Below are 17248 nucleotides of genomic sequence, written 5' to 3'. Positions count from 1 at the left end.
TAACATACTGTTATGCGCTTTGACTGCAGCACTTTCTTCGCTTTCTCCTTCATGCAGGTAGTTTTCCATTTGACCCTCGAACTCTTCCTGATGACGATCTGTAGCTTCCCGTACGAGAGCCGACCAACTGTGCTTTACTGACTTATCATCGTCCTCTTCAGAATCACTAACTTTCGATTCACCGTCGTCCTCAGTTTCCTCACCAATACTTTGGTGCTCATCATATTCAACATCTGCCGTTTTACAAGTTTGGTTGTCCAAATGGTGTCTTAAGTTATAAGACTCCGACAATAAGCTGGGCTCCTTAGCCAATATGCGTTCGCGTGGGATGACCAGAAGGGGCCTGAGACCCACGCTCCGCCGGCTCCGGAAATTGTCGGGGGGGGGAGGGAGGAGGGGTAGCCTGGCTCCGCCGGCTCCGGGCTCCGGATGGCGTAGAACCGCAAGGATTTTAGAAACGAGAACATAACTCATTCGTTCCTGAATTCATTTTTGTAGTCAGTAACAATCGTGGGGGAGGAGTGGGGCCTGGCTTCGCCGGCTCCGGGAAAAAGTAGGGGAGGGGTTGGTAGCCTGGCTCCGCCGGCTCCCGACTTCTCTAGTTACCTCATTTGCTATGTAACCGAAGCGAAAAAAATAAAAAAGCAGATTGAGGTCAGGTAAATTGATTATAACAACTGGTTTTCTTTACCGTCCTGTAAAAATTTAAGAGAAAATACCTTTTAATTCTCGTAGTACCCTCAATACTGACATACAGGTATTCTGGGTTTTTGGAACATGTATAATTCATAATCAGTGGAAACTGCTGCAACGGTTTTTCTCCTAGTCTTATGCGTTTTTCTCATCATCCAATAACACCAATCTATTTGACAAACCATGCACCTCCTTCCAACATCAAGTGTAGTGGACGCCGCCATAAGTTTCGTGTTTTGATTCAAGGCTCCTCACTACATAACTGTTCCTGAGTGCCTGGATGTCTAATGTCACTGCAATACTAGATCACTTCATTCTCAGTCTCTATCAAAAGAAATAAGGAACCTTCAAAAAAGTAATTTCTTGCATTAAGCTGTTCCTCCAAGACGATCCTTTTGGAAACGAAGTAGTTACTTGAAGAAGCAGTTGGTCTCTTTAAGTTTTCGGATGTTTGATATTCATTTGGTTCAATCACCACTTCAACATTTTTTCTGTCACTGGGATTTTCATTCTGGTCCAAGAGCGTGACTTTAATTCTCTTGCTAAAGGGCCACGTCAACATGGCATCATAATCCCCACGAAGTAGAGTCACAGAAAATAAAAACAAGTTTTCCTCTTGAAGTATACTTATTCTTGGTAGTAGATTAGCCGATACCCGCAGTTTGTAACCGTACTTGTCTGTATAAAAATCTTTTACAGAAGGCCCTTCCTCATTTACTATCCAAATAACTTTGCTTCCTAGTTTCCCCTTCAAATGTGTTATTTCATCTTTAAGCACGATAGACTCTTGCCAAGTTCCTGCAATTTGACGCGATGTAAAGGCGAGAATTGCTATCATCCCAATCACTATGGATACCAAAAACCGCCAGACCTGTTTCCTTTCGTGTTTAACACCTGACTTAATTTTTATGGTATTTTCAATCAGCAGCTGTGTCTGCTTTTCGGTATCTTGTAAATCAGAAGTCAAAATATCGTATTTCCTCCTCTTTTTTTCTAAATTTCGATTTATTTTTTGGAGTTCCTCCTTTAGGTTTCTAGAGTCTTGTTCAATAGAGTGCAAGCGTCGTTTCGCCTCTTTTTGAAATTGTTCAATAAGGTGCAAGCGTCGTTTCGCATCTTTTTGAAATTCTGTCGTGTGTCCAAATACTAGTGATAGATGTTCTTGGGCGTCGGTTTTAAGGTGTTTCTTCAGATTTTCTCTTTGGCACTAGAGAATGAATGAATGAATTAACGAACGAAAGGACTAACAAATGAACGAACGAACAAATGAACGCATGAAAGAAGGAAGGAAGGAAGGAAGGAAGGAAGGAAGGAAGGAAGGAACAAAGAAAGAATGGAAGGAAGAAATGAACGAACGAACGAACGAACGAAGAAAGAAAGAAAGAAAGAAGGAAAGAGAGAAAGAAAGGAAGGAAGGAAGGAGGGAAGAAAGGAAGGAAGGAAGGAAGGAACAAAGAAAGAATGGAAGGAAGGAAGGAAGGAAGAAAGGAAGGAAGGAAGAAAGGAAGGAAGGAAGGAAGGAAGAAAGGAAGGAAGGAAGAAATGAATGTATGAATGAATGAATGAATGAATGAATGAATGAATGAATGAATGAATGAATGAATAAATGAATGAATCGATGGATAACCGGATGGGGTTGAAGAGTTGTTGGGCTGGGTCTCGATTGGACGGATTGATTAGATGTCAAATGGATCATCGGTCATGATTGTATGAATGAGTAAAGGATGGGTAGTTGGGTGTATAGATGATTCCCTGCAAAGCCTTTATTTTATTTTATTTTACTTTTATCATTCCTTTATCTCATACTCAACCAGAAAGGAAATTGACTCACCTCGAAATCACATCCTAACTCCCTATAGGTGCAAGAAACAACCGACATAGGACAGTGATGAACGATGTGATCATCTGCCTAAAATTAATGAAGACACAGTTTTTTTTTAAATGTTTTAATTTATGTATTCAAGAGAGAAAACGAAAAAGAGAGAGATAAACTAAAACAGGTATTTTCATGGACGTGGATGCTGCCAAGAGTGAAAAAGAAAAAAAAGTTCACTTTGGTTAACCTAGAAAGAAGTGAATTAGAATATTTCTTTCAAGAAATCAATATTATAATGTACTCTAAAGAATTGTGGACATGAAATTTCTTTGTTGCATGCGTATAATTAGCGATAGCTCAGAAATGCCAAGAACTCATTTCGTTCATTCCCTAAATAAGGGAGTTAAAATGTGATGGTCGCATGCGCAAGTATTACTCTATAGGTCCCATAAGTGCTAGGGTCTTGAATAGTCTCTAGTATTGTCTAGAGTCATTCTGATTGCGGCGTTAGAACAAAGGTTGATAATATTTATATGAAGGACTTTGCCTTATGAGTAGTGATGAGAGAGTATTAGGACTAGCTTCTTTATAAATCATTCAGTGAGGGGATTTTAGCTCGAATCGGAGAGTGGTTATGTGAGAAAGATGTTAGTTTTTGTTTCACGGGTTTATAAGAATGTTAGTGGTTAAACGTCCCTCTTGAAGCAATGGATCCCGAGGTGATAACATGCAGTATTACTGACTTAATATTATCATAATGAATAAAGCTTGAGTTCCTCGATAATTTATTTTTTCAGAACCTACCTTTCTACGACTTATCTTTTGCCCGCATTGGTTTGGGCATTCCACTGGATACTCTCGGCAAAATTCATTGTGTTTCTTAAAAGAGAAAAACAGTATGTAATCTTAGCGTATATTGCGTTCGTTTCAGTTTCAACGCGCGTTCTGATTGCCTGATTAGCTTGAAACCGCTTCGCCTCGCGCATCTCTTTTCGCTTCCTCTCGCTTCTCTCATCCTTAGCAGCCTCCCCCGTGTATTCATAACTCAATGGACGCACACTAAGTATTGTATTCTTTCGTGCAGTTGTTCGTATTCGTAATGGTTGTTGTCTACTAATATACGTTACCTCCATATCCCTTGATACAATGATTTTCTTACACTGTGGACACGGCACATCTCTCCATTCACACTCTTCCCGGATGTGGACTTCGATCTCTTTCACAGACTTCTTGACGTCACAGTACTTGCACTTTTTTATCTCGTAGTCACACTTGAGCTTGTGGTCCTAAATCAGTAAATAAATAAATAAATAACAGCTGATTTTATGGAAAAATGCTTAATAATCCACTATTGCCTGTTTCCTAAACACCTCTCATGATTGAATTTTGCATAAAAGCAATTTCTTCAGCGGTGTGGACCGCCGACCAACAACCATTGTCTTGGTATTAACTACGTTTAACCCCATTTAAAACTCATCAACTAATTAGTTTGGGCTAGGTACTAGAATGAGAGCACGTTACTATGGACCACGCCCAAAAAAGAAAGTATCATCCACTTGACCAAGGGTGCTTGGTAGAGGGCCCTGTGACTGGTAACCGTGTTACCTCCTCATCCATAATAGCGACCTTTTAAGCTTTTCAAAATCTTCGACGGCTAAGTGTAAATAACTTCACTTTAGGTGAGTGAAATCTCCAATGAAAAGAACCCCAAAGAGAAATTATATACACTTCCGGTTGGCGTCGCCGTCGCAGATTTTGAAAAGCTTAAGTTCTCTAAAAGTCCAAGCACCCCATCCTCGAGAAGAAGGAAACGAGAAGTTCTTGCAAAACCCGCTTTATTTCTTTCCACAGCAACTCTAACAACCTACACTACTATATTTGTGCGACAAAAAGGTTTTCTCTAAGTCCTTTGTTATTCACGAGATAGCTAAATAAAATTTCAATTTCAATAATATTATCATACGGAAAGGTTTCGGAAAGAGATCAGGCATTGTATGTAATGCATGAGGTATAGACCAAATGCAAAACTTGCACCGATGTAAGGCTTAAGTTGTGAACAAAGGGATCTGGCGTAATTCAAAGCAATTTAAAGTCACGAATCATGCCAGATCCCTTTGTTTACGAATTAAGCCTCACATCGGTGCAAGTTTTGCATTTGGCCTATTAGAATGTACAACTTTGGAAATATTCTGGACAATGTTCTGCGTAACGAAAGAAACTAAATGCAAACGAAGGAAGCAGCTGTCATATTTAGAATTGGGATACAAATGTTTACGGAGTTGAGATTATTATTTGAGGCTCTTCCGATATTAATTTTAATCAACTTGAAACTTTTGTAAAGACAAGTGTAATTTCTGACAAGAGACCAACACAAGAAGGCACAACTAGGCTTGAAATTATATTTCTCGAAATCGAATAAAGCGATTTCTTTCTATTTCTAAGAAGGACTAGTGGAATTGAAACACAACATTACGAGACCAAAAAAGCTTTTCCCAAGTCCAGAAAGGAAAGGTTTCGCTCGCATGGACTAATTGATCGCTTTCCAAACGCTTCCATACAAATCGTCGAAACTTCGTTAACTCAAACGTCTTTTTTTTTGCCGAAAATGGAATGTATAAAAAGTGAAATGTAAAAAAGTGAAATGACGTCACTTTGGTAGCTCTGATCGTGATATCACTTGTATGTCATATATAACTTGAATCTATCTCTAGACATGTCATGATAATTTATTTGATTTTAACTTATTGGCAGCGACGCATTTCCCGCTCAAACTTCGAAGGTACGCCACAAACAAAACGCAATCGAGCCACCTTAAGTATGGTGCTCTGGTCGCGCGGGTCGGTACTAAACTTTGCTAAATCAAACTTTTTGTCGAGCAGTTTTAGTTTGAGATAAAACTTGTAATTTACAAGTTCCCGCTATGCGGTAACTTTGTAATCAATCCATTAAGGTGGTTCAATGGTTTTTTTTTGGCGCATCCCGCAGCACACTGGAATTGAAAAATGACAATAGCGATGAATAATCAACTAAGCAAGGGCTAAGCAATGTTACCGCCGAAGCTGTCCTCATTTAAAGCTCGAGATTGAAATACTTAAAATCTTTCGATGAAAATGAAACTTTGACAACATGCTGCCTACATATAGTTGAAGTAAACGTAGAGAAATTTAGAAAAAAATTCATAGACTAGTTTTGAAATTACGCACATATTAGTCATTATAACAAAATATTAAATTTCTATGCCTTAAATCTTCAAATTTCTCGAAAAAGCTCCCACGGATTTTCTTCAAATTTTCTGAACCTTGAGCAAAGTACTCATCCTCCAAGATCTCAAGAGCGATTTAGAAATTTAGCTAAAAAATTCAAGAGACTCAGAAGTAAAGAAAACGCATTAATACTTACAGCAGTTTTATATTAATTCCGATTTGTATAAAAAAATGCTCATTTGAAAATTTTATCTTCCCTTAAAACCTCTAGAAAATTGTTTCCCAATGATTTGTTTGCGTTCGCGCATTTGCGATTTGTAGTTGAAAGGTAGCGCACCAAGAAAACCCCATCGAGCCACTTTAATTTCAAGCCAAATTGCATTTCTTTCTGTTCAGTTACCATTATTTCTTGGTCGAAGCGATTTTTTATCTTAGGGCATTTAACAAGTGTGTAAATTAAACATTTATTGCTATTTTTTGACGATCTTATAATTTAGTTAAGCGATATTTTAAATCAGCCTATATATATATTTCACTGAATATCATAGTGGAAAAACAGAGAGCAGAAGAATATTTGGTTTTTAATTTGGCTATATATTGATGCAGAATTTAAGTTAAGTAATTTAATGTCTTAACTTACCTCAAGGTTTCTTAGATCTCCTTGCCAATCGCACCTCAAATTAGGACACTTGATGATTGAGGACAAAATGGAACGTTCTATAGCTTTATCATCAAATGGTTTTTCCTTTCAATAAAATATACTAAATGATTTGTTTAATGCTGGGAATAAAGGGTGTTGTAGCGGTAGATTTGTTTATGCATGATTGCAAGGGAGGTGCAGTGGTATGTAGTACATTTGTCCCTGCTTGATTGTAAGGGTGGTGTAGTGGTAGTACATTTGTCCCTGCATGATTATAAGGGCGATGTAGTGGTAGTACATTTGTCCCTGCTTGATTATTAGGGTGGTGTAGTGGTAGTACATTTGTCCCTGCATGATTGTAAGGGTGGTGTAGTGGTAGTACATTTGTCCCTGCATGATTGTAAGGGTGGTGTAGTAGTCGTACATTTGTCCCTGCATGATTGTAAGGGAGGTGTAGTAGTAGTAGTACATTTGTCCCCGCATGGTTGTAAGGGTGGTGTAGTGGTAGTACATTTGTCCCTGCATGATTGTAAGGGTGGTGTAGTAGTAGTACATTTTTATCTGGATTATTTTAAGGGTGGTGTAGTGGTAGTACATTTGTCTCTGCATGATGGTAAGGGAGGTGTAGTGGTAATACATTTGTCCCAGCATGATTGTAAGGGTGGTGTAGTGGTAGTACATTTGTCCCTGCATGGTTGTAAGGGTGGTGTAGTGGTAGTACATTTATCTCTGCATTATTGTAAGGGTGGTGTAGTGGTAGTACATTTGTCCCTGCATGGTTGTAAGGGTGGTGTAGTGGTAGTACATTTTTCTCTGCATGATTGTAAGGGTGGTGTAGTGGTAGTACGTTTATCTCTGCATGATTGTAAGGGTAGTGTAGTGGTAGTACATTTATCTCTGCATGATTGTAAGGGTAGTGTAGTGGTAGTACATTTATCTCTGCATGATTGTAAGGGTGGTGTAGTGGTAGTACGTTTTGTCCCTGCATGATCCTAGACTCGGTATCACATGTGAATACAGTTTGGTGGGTACCTCTTTTGATTCGAGGGTTTGTGTGTGCTTTTAGTTTTGATGTTTGAGTTAGTTAGACGTTCGATAAAGTTGAGTATTTTTACTTCATTGTTTCTAATTTGCTAAATCACAAAATAAAATAAAACATTGAGTTTTTCAGTTTTTGGCTACATGAAAACAAATTACGTATGAATTTTTATTACCGATCAAAATAAAACTAGCAAAGTTGATTAGATTAGCCAATCATGAGTGGCTGTGCGTCAATTAGACATTGTTGAACCGTTTTCCATATCAAAGGTAATGAATAGTTTCATACAGTCTATACCTTTTTCATATCGAGTGGCTGTCTGTCCATGGGACATTCTGGGACCTTTTTTCTAATCGAAAGTGAAAAAAGAGAAAACCGATTAGAATTTCGACTCATGATATCATTCGTTCATATTACCTATGGATATTTTCATTAACTTGCACTCCCATGATACCCTTTGGCCATAAAGTATTGTTGTTGTTGGTTTGTATTCAAGGGTGGTTCATCAAATATTATTCGAATCATAGGTGGTTCTATTTCTTGTGACTTACGCTTCTATCTCTGGAAGCCACTAAAAGGCTGAAACATCACTAGGAGATAAAGGTACAAAACAAAGACCTAAGGAAATTTTATGCCATTTTTTCATTTAATATCTCTACTTAAAGTCCCAAAAATCCTGTTTGGGCTGCCTGTGTCGAGTCCAAGTGAGCAACGTGATCCTCACCAAAGGGAGCCCAAAACGGATTAGAGCGATAGTATTCTATGTTTGATGACGCAATGTTTCCTAGGGATTTTTATTAAGTGAACTGAGTGAAACAAATTTAAATAATATAGTAACTAAAAATATATCTATTATGGCTATATCAAAATTGTATTTACCTCTTGTTTGCTTCTAGCAAACATTCTTGGCAGAATCGATGTCCACACTTGGTCTGTACAGGCTTCCGCATCGGTAGCTCGCAGATTCTGCAAATATACTCGTCACATACCTTGGAGACAAACTCATAACTGTATCCTGTAGCCATATCCGATAATTATTTGCTTGTAAAACTATACTCTTTTTAAAGAAAGTCTTTCCTTTCGATTTTGTGTCGAATCGAAACTTACTGAACCGTCGTAGCTCATTTGGCAAAGCAGAACCGGAAATGTCAGGAATAGTCGGCACAGGTAGCCCAAAACGTAGAGTGAGTAGGCTATGTCGTCATCTGTTACGAGTTGGTGAGATTTCAATCTCGTACCCAGAGCCCAAGTTCCTCATGGTCAGCATCTCGGTGCTGACCATGAGGAACGTGGGCTCTGGGCACGAGATTGGTGAGATTTAAAAACTCAAAACTCAGGGAAAATTCAACTCACCTATAAGCCATTCTCAAATGAAATTGTTCAAATTTGATTCTTCAGCAAAGATTTTTGTTCACGCTATGCCAAAAATATTTTCGTTGAATTTTCACATTTCAATAATAGCGCCAATCTCGTACCCAGAGCTTGCGTTTCTTCTGGGCTGCGGCGAAGAACGAGGGTATTTTTGATAACAGGGTTTATTGGACTTTCGGTATAAGGACGCATGCGTTCAAAAACTTTCCAAAAAAGAAAATTTTTTTTCCCAATTTCTAATTTTTACCTTGATTTTTTACTTTAATTGTTTATATTTCACTTCCTGAAAATTGCTCATGCGCCAAAAATTATGCCTGAGACCTCGTTCTTCGCCGCAGGCCAGAAGAAACGCAGGCTCTGGGTACATTGTAATAGCGCAGCGCGCAGATTCTGAAAGATTTATAGCTTCAAGACTCAGACAAACATTGCATTCCGTTTAACCGTGTCGTGTGCTATACAACCGATGTAATTATTTTTACTCAAAGTTAGAATAATAATCCAATGAAATAAAGATCTACTGTAAAAGTAAAGAATAATTTCGTTCATATGAGTTGCGCCTTTGTCTTCGTTTTTATGGCGTCATCTGCGCGCTGCGCTATTTGGGGGCTATTTTGTGTTAATGGGGTTTTCCTAAATGCTTGAGTGACCTGACAAAGAAATGGCCGAGGCTGAGCTTGATGCGTTACTACATTATTTGTACTGTATTGTTCCTAAGTGTACCTAATAAAAGAAAGGCTAAGGCCAAGCAAAGTCGAATTCTAAATACATGGACGTATATTCAGGGGGGCTTATTTTCGGAGATTTGTATACGGTATAGACCAAGTCGGCTAACACAATGTTTTACCCAATTTAAATCTACTGGGAATACTTTACTTTGCCCAATATATTTACATTTCAGCGAAGCATTGAAATGGATATGATACGTAAATATCATACACAAAAAAAGTATTCCCAGTAGATTTGAATTGAGTAAAACATTGCGTTAGCGGAATTGGTTTATTGCTGGTTTTTAATCATTCCCAAAAGAATGTACTGATTACAAAACCAGTCTATGAATGTGGTCTTGAACGCTCATGGTTGAGTGTAGAACCATATTGTGTGTTTAGTACATTTTCGTGTGCTATAGTCAGAACAAAAAATACGTACAGTGAAATAAAGCATATAGACTTTGTTTAATGCGTCTTTAAGAACCTATTGTATTTATTATCATTATTATTAGAGTACAAACACTATTAATGTGTAACATAAATACCACTAACTACTGCTAAATTATGCTAATCCTATTGTTTTCTATTGTTTAATTAGCACTATTTACTACAAAATAGTGCAAAGTGTTGCACACTTTTAGTGTTTGTACTCTGCTATTCTTATCATTATTACTCAAAACAATCAGAAGTTTATAAAAGTAATAATTTACAAATGATGCCAACGCAAAGCTAAAGAAGCTTATTTTAATATCATTTCAAACTTAACTCCTGGGTTTATTTTCTCTATCATGTCCCTTTTAGTTTATCTGTAATATATAATATCTATAATATATATCTTGTTCCAATGTAATTTCTTTATTATCTGAAGAAGGAAAGTAATGCATTATTTTCCTTTTTCAGGTAATAAAGAAATTACATTGTTACAAAGATATATATAATATAATTGAAATTGTGAAATACAGAAATTCTTCGTTTGCACATGACGTCATAGTCGTCATGTTGGATGAATTTAGCAAAAGAATTGTCAATGAATTCTTTTGTTACATCATCCGACATGGCCGCCGTGTCTGTCGTTATTTCACTCCCATGGGAATGATTGAAAACCAGCCATAACAACATGAAGATAAACTAAATGATGACATGGCCTGCCGAAATATCGTTTAGTAAACAAATTTATATCTACGATGTACTGGATTTTCATTTATTTTTTAATTAAATAATTAATGTATACACTTATTTCAATAAAGTTAGTCACCTAAAAAGCTACACAGCTGAGACCGACAAGGATTATGGGTAGATACATTTTACATGTTCAACCGCTTGATAACTGTTGATGGACTTGAGATCTTCTACCAGTTACAAGTTAACCTCCTCTGAGCATCCTCAACTGCTGCAGTTTTTGTCAAAAGCTTTACTTGTTGGATATGAAATATTTCCCATGATTCTCAGCGATCACAGCTTTCTAGGTTTTTGTTGACTAACTTTATTGATTTATTTATTACTATTATTATTATTATTATTAAATCATTATTATCATCATCATCATCATCATTCTTCTTCTTCTTATCATTATCATTATGCTATTCAAGTAGGCAATTATAAATTACCTATTATTAGTGAGATTTGCCATTGTATAAATATATAAAAATTATATACAAAACGATTACAAAACAAACAAAAAAAAAATCTTCAATTTCCTTTTTCCTATAGGCATTTTCCAAGTTAGTTTGTTGCATTTTACGTATTTGGTGCATTGGTGCCGGTTCAAAGTACCTAATCATTTGTTGGCGACTTATAACCCGCATCAAAGTCCGATCACCATGTTCAAAGTTACTTCTTTGCCTGATTTGATCCCTAATCCGTCTCGCTTTTTGGTCCAATTCTTGCTGTAGTTGGTGTATCGTTTTTTTCATTTTTTTTATCAAAGTCACGGCTCAGCTCGTCGATTGATGTTTCCATTCGTAAACGAGATCTTTTAATCTTTTCAGCCAGATCTTTGTTTGTTTTTGCCGTATTTACGGCAGTTCTTGGGCCCGTTGTCGTTTGTTCGCCGACTTGTTGCTTGATTTGCTTTTTTAAGTTTTTTATTTCCTTAGAGAATTCTCCTTTTTGACCGATTAAAGTTTGAATATTTTTGTCCAGCCTGACTAACTTCTGTTCTACATTAGTCTTTAGACTTGTAAGTTCTTTAGCAATGGTTTCCCTTTGGTCTTTTTCCTCTAGAAAGTTTGCGTTTAGGTTTTGATATTGCTGTTCCACTTCCATTTGACTTTTCTTGAGTTGAAGGATTTGATCTTCTAGCAACAAGACTTTTTCACAGGTAATATTGAAATGATGTCCAATGCTGCTCGATATGTGTTGATCCATATCTTTTCTTGGTGTCTAAAATACGCGCATATTAACAAGTTTAACAATAAATGAAGTCAGTGTGTGCAACAATGTGACTCAAATCCCCTTGAGATTTGAATAACAATAAAACAACGGCCATGATACCCTGGGGTCCAGAGGTTATTTATTCTCGCTTCGGTGTTTGCTAAAATACTTTGCTGGGAAGTCAGCTCCCTCTCGCCTTCGGCGCATGCTCGCTACAAGAAGCGAAATAGAACCTCTGGAACCTAGAGTACCGCCATGTTGGTTGATCTAACGAGAGAAGCTAATGATGAATGCTTTGTTATGTTGCCATATTAATATACAAAACATTGAATAACAGCTCTCCGAATTACTTAACAGATATGTTTAAGAACACAAGGAACTTTCATTCCCATAATCTAAGAGGATCTTCTCACGGCTTATGTGGTGAAATCTACATTCTACATTTGCATCTACATTTGCATCTACATCGTTGCAAAAAAAGAAAAAAACAAAACAAAACAAAACAAAAAAAACACAAACAAAACAACAAAAAACAAAAACACGACAACAGCAACAATAAAACAAAAACAAACAAACAGACAAAAAATAAATAAATAAAAAACAACAGCCAATCAGGAAAAAGTATTTTATGTAGTATTTTATGTATATTTGTGTGCATTTGTGACAAAAATCAGTTTGATCAAGAGGCCTTCTGTACTTGCGTCCATTCAATCATATATTTCCATGTTTCTCATAACACCTAGTTAAAATTATTTATTTTTAAAAGGTATGGGTGTTTTGGTTTTTACTGTATTTACTTTACATGGAGAGGCTAGTTATCTGTATTTCCTTTTGATTATTCCGTCAAACTTATTCGTTTAACCTAAACAGTTCGTTAGATCATTTTAAAAGAATCAGTTCTAGCTCAAACAAGGCAGCACAAATTCCTTTAGTAAGATAGACCGGAAATCTGCTAAAGTTACCTTAACGTTGCACCCAAAACGCTGGTAGACACATGGTACAGGGGTCAAAGTACCTTCCTCAGTCAGATGATTTGGAATCGAAATAAAGATATCAGTTTTAGAATTTTCTTTAATTTCTTTTACTGATATAAACGCTGCCGATAGAGCTAATTGTGTATGACAGTGAAACGGCCCGAACACGGTACGAATGGACTACTTCAGTCGACCATACGACGGCCATCTTGGATCGCAAAGCATTAGCATTATTGGTCGTCCAGCGGGGGCAAACAAAGCTTTGTTACAGTAATGAAGTCATTTGATATTAGTTACAGCTCACCACAAGAGAATACACCAAAAGATGAAATACGACTCTTTATATTTTCTGTCATCTCCCTTGGCAAGATGGCCGCACTCTTTGACTGAACCTATCCCTGATTATCCAATACAAGTTCTCGGATACGACCCCGTCATGGTTTTTGTTACCGTCGTACGAACTTTTGTCTAACCATTTCAAGCTTGTACGTAATGAGTTTTTTTCCCCATTTCAAATCAGTGAAGGAATAAGATTCTTTGTTAAAGTTGTATTCAAGTTGTGCCAAATATTAATTGTGTTATAGCTTTAGCAGGAATCACAAAACATATTCAAAATAGCTTTAATAACTAGTGAACACGAGGTGTATTCTGGAATAACAGACCTTTTTTGTCTTTACTTTTTGACCTCCACATTTGAGATTCCTGCTTGTTGGGGTACACGTGTGATCCTATAGACACAAGTTATGTTGAGTAGTATTTGTTATATAATATAAACGTATAGTATCACAGTTTTAATGACACTGAGTTATGTCCATATAATCTCGGTGACGGGCTCTTCCATAAGGTTCGTGTCACAACGTTGGATACCTTGTTATTGTTAAACAATAATCTTTGTTTTTTAAATGAATATATAAATGAAAAGAAATCCCGTAACTTAAGAATTTTTTTTACTTATCAAGCTTGTTTATCTTGACTCTCGAGAATTATTCACTACTCTTCCAGTGAGTAAATCTCGCGATTCCACTGCCGCCACACCTTCTCCCCACCCTACCCCCCCAAAAAACCCGACAACAAACAACAACAACTAACAAAAACGCGAAATGATAAAATAATGTTTTCTAACCTTTAAGTCTCCCAACTCGCCTAACCACTGACATCCATTGTTGGGACACTTGATCTTTAATGACAATATCTGACGTTCTGTTGCTTTATCATCAAATACGTCCTTCAAAATAAAAACAAATAAGTGACCCAAGATGTTATTAGGACTATTTTGGTTATTTATAATGCGTCTCGACTTACCTGCTTGCGTAGCTCTTGTCTGTCTTCTGGACATTGTTGTGGCTTCTTTCTACCTCGGAACAAGTTCAAATATTTCAACGCGTTTGGCCGATAACTCCCGGGGGGGAGGTACTCCGCCAGAATTTGGGTAGGGGTGTTCCGCTGGGATTCTGAAAGGGGTACCTTGTTTATGATTAAAAAACTCAAATTTGTAGACCCTGTTTATGATAAAAGATATGACTTATTGCACTGAGTTCCTGTTTCAATTATCATGTCATCTCGTGTATCGTTTTTTGACGACCATAATAACCAGTTTCGGTCAATACGAAAGTAGAATCCCTGAATATGACAGGAAGCTCAGGAAGAACTTGGAACTTGAGTGAAATTGCACACCCTGTTTATGATAAGAAGCTCGAAAAACCATACCCGGTTCAGCTGATCATTCTTCCCGGGCCATAACTGCACCTGGTTGTGGAGGGTAGCTATGTAATACCTGGTTCATTTTGGTCTAGACAGTCAAGAATATTTAGTGGGGGTGGGGTGGGCGGGGAGAGATTGTTTATTTATCATCTGCAATGGTACAGCGAAGGATCCTTTCGTTTTTGTTGTACGAAAATGGGAGTTAAAATTGGAATTTACAGATTTCTTTAGTTCCATAAAAAGGCCTTGTGAAAGGTAACCCCATTTTCCCTCTTTTTTGGTAAAACGTTTTAATTATAGCTTACACTTTATTCAACGTAAAAAAGTGTTTTTTTTTTTGCTCATGCGGCTAGTTTGCAATTTTGGGCTCGTCAGTATGTTAAATTTATACATTGTAAGTTTTGTGTATACACTTATTTCAATAAAAAAGTTAGTCACCTGAAAAGCTACTAAGCTGAGACCGGCAAGGATCATGGGTAGATATATTTGACATGTTTCAACCACTTGATAACAACGTTAACGACGATAATTTCATTGTACCTAGAATGACAACTACGAGTGAATATTTACATGAAATATGATAATTTAAAAGAATAAAGGTACTGGCTCTAACAAATAACTTAAAAGCAAAAAATCAGTTAAGACCAACTATTTGTATAACTATGGATAGACTTGATATATTTCAACCGTTACGATTTCAGTTCAGTCTGAGCATCCTCAAGCCGCAGTTTGGATCAAAAAAACGTTACTTATTTGATATTTTGATATGAAACGTGTTCTTCATATGATCCTCAGTGATCTCAGCTTTCTAGGTTTTTGTTGGTGACTAACTTTTTTGAAAAAAAAAGAAAAAAAAGAAAAAAAAGAAACATTATATGCATTTTTTTCAATACGCATCCATTTGCACGAAACTTGACCAAAATATTTTTGAAAAGTACACTCAAAATGATATATTTGATAAGTTTAGTGCGGAGTACTTCTCTTTTTCATCCAAGATCTAGAACAATATAAGCGTCAAACAGGTTTTAACCTTAAAAGACATGTTAAGATAAATCGATACATGACCGCTTTTAATATGAGTCGAGACATTATTTACTAAGACAGAAGCCCTGCATAAATTGATGCAAAATTGACAAAAAAATCCTTGAGATGTTCAAAGATATAATTGAGATAAAGTAATAAATGAATAACAAAAATAAACCTTGTATCAAGGTAATACTGTATAGTGTATTGATTTATCAGTATATCGAATAATATTAATGGCGAACTAAAACAAAACAAAACACACGTGGCAATGCAAACAGTCCTGACATAGCTTGTTATTTTTTGTTTCAACGCCTGCTAAAGTTTACTTGTTTTCGTATATAAGTCAAATCAAACTCTGAAATACCCTTTTCCAAAAGATGTTTGTGGATTTTGTCATCGAAAATCTTCGTGTTTAGTAAACCTCACGTACGGCGCAGCAGCCGTTGTTTGTGTCGTCATGTATTCGGCAAACTCGCAACTCAAATAAATGATAACACCACGTACTTACAGCAGCTACCCAGATTTTAGCATCTAGATGTAGGCTTCCTTAAACATAATGCAATGGTTTCCTAACCTTTTGTTTGCTTCTTTTAAACAGTCTTTGCAGAATCTGTGACCACACTTGGTCTGTACGGGCTTCCACATTGCAAAGAAGCAGATATTACATACATATTCCTCAGGTACTTTGTCGACAAACTCATAATCGTATCCCGATGGCATAAAATTACCGACAGCCGGTTTGTTACTGGAAGAAGCCATTATTTATAATATATATATATATATATATATATATTGAGGTAATAAAAATATATACACTGGATGGGGTTGCAAACGCTGGTGGACTGACTCTCGTTACCAAGCCTTCTGTCTCATTCTTTCAAGAATCAGACGCTTCCGTGAAGACCTTTTCACAGAAAGCCAACATGACGCAGACTAGATCCAGTATATTGCTCGTTTCACCTTATATGGTGTTGTTTGTGACGAAGACCGCAGAAATTCATATGACCTTGTTCACTTATCATACAGTATACGCTTTCCATTACCTGTGATCGGCTAGCTTAAAGGGCCTGAGTGGCGTCAATAGATGAAATATAGAGCTCGGGAGTTACCCAGAAAAATACATCCTAGAGCCTCGCAAAGCTTTAGGGTAGGGTGGGATCAGGGACCGCCGAGAAGCGGTTCTAATAGTGCATGCCGGGATTCTACCTGAAAGTGTACTCACATTTTTAGTCTACAGACCCAAAATATATGCTTTGTAGGTCATTCACTTCCATACCTTTTGTTGCGCATTTCTTGTCTACGTTAGGGACCTGTCATTATTAATAGGGGGGCTGGTGCAACAGTCAGTCACTCAGTAAGTAGGGAAGTAAGTTTTATTTGGCATCTTGCACGCTAACGTACATTAACGGTCACCCAAATAATATACATGAGATAATATTTGTACACTGATTATTTGCATGGTTTTTTCATTTGATTATTGTCTATCGTTAATATTTTCTTTTGGTAGATTCGTAATGTTTTATATGAATTTAGCAATAATTTTCTGGGTATTTTTTATGTCAGGTGGATTCATCAGAAAGAGGAAAAGATCGTCGTGTTGCATTTTATTCAAATCCCACTTTTTTTTCTTCATATAATGTGCATTTTGATAAGAAGTGTGCTTATTCATCTTCAGTTTCTCATTTTACAGATTGGACATATTCTA

The 17248-nt window shown here is 36.8% G+C and overlaps 2 protein-coding genes across 3 annotated transcripts; both read right to left on the bottom strand.

Annotated features, from left to right (window-relative positions):
* Positions 1–700: 700 nt before the first annotated feature.
* On the bottom strand, positions 701–8531 carry LOC116305601 (TNF receptor-associated factor 5). The gene is made up of 7 exons (XM_031715548.2): positions 8271–8531; positions 7689–7740; positions 6353–6457; positions 3637–3795; positions 3314–3388; positions 2525–2602; positions 701–1900 (listed from the first exon to the last, which is right to left on the bottom strand). Exons 1-7 carry the CDS (start codon positions 8414–8416, stop codon positions 995–997), a joined length of 1521 nt encoding a protein of 506 aa, XP_031571408.2. The 5' UTR covers positions 8417–8531; the 3' UTR covers positions 701–994.
* Positions 8532–9915: 1384 nt separating this feature from the next.
* Positions 9916–16466, bottom strand: LOC148905163 (uncharacterized). Of its 2 annotated transcripts, XM_089024399.1 has the most exons (5): positions 16118–16464; positions 14119–14167; positions 13940–14041; positions 13479–13544; positions 9916–11851 (listed from the first exon to the last, which is right to left on the bottom strand). In XM_089024399.1, the coding sequence occupies exons 1-5, from the start codon at positions 16300–16302 to the stop codon at positions 11324–11326; spliced, it is 930 nt and encodes a 309-aa protein (XP_088880525.1). In that variant the 5' UTR covers positions 16303–16464; the 3' UTR covers positions 9916–11323. The 2 variants fall into 2 exon arrangements, with proteins under 2 accessions (XP_088880525.1, XP_088880526.1); XM_089024400.1 differs by lacking the exon at positions 13479–13544 and having other exon boundaries at positions 16118–16466.
* Between the last annotated feature and the right edge of the window lie 782 nt (positions 16467–17248).

This window comes from Actinia tenebrosa, unplaced genomic scaffold (assembly GCF_029948245.1).
Source record: "Actinia tenebrosa isolate PJP-AT-01 unplaced genomic scaffold, QUT_ActTen_1.0 PGA_scaffold8__29_contigs__length_14323225, whole genome shotgun sequence".
NCBI classification, from domain to species: Eukaryota; Metazoa; Cnidaria; class Anthozoa; order Actiniaria; family Actiniidae; genus Actinia; species Actinia tenebrosa.
Note: the sequence above shows the minus strand (reverse complement) of the source record. Positions and strands in the feature narration are given on the sequence as shown.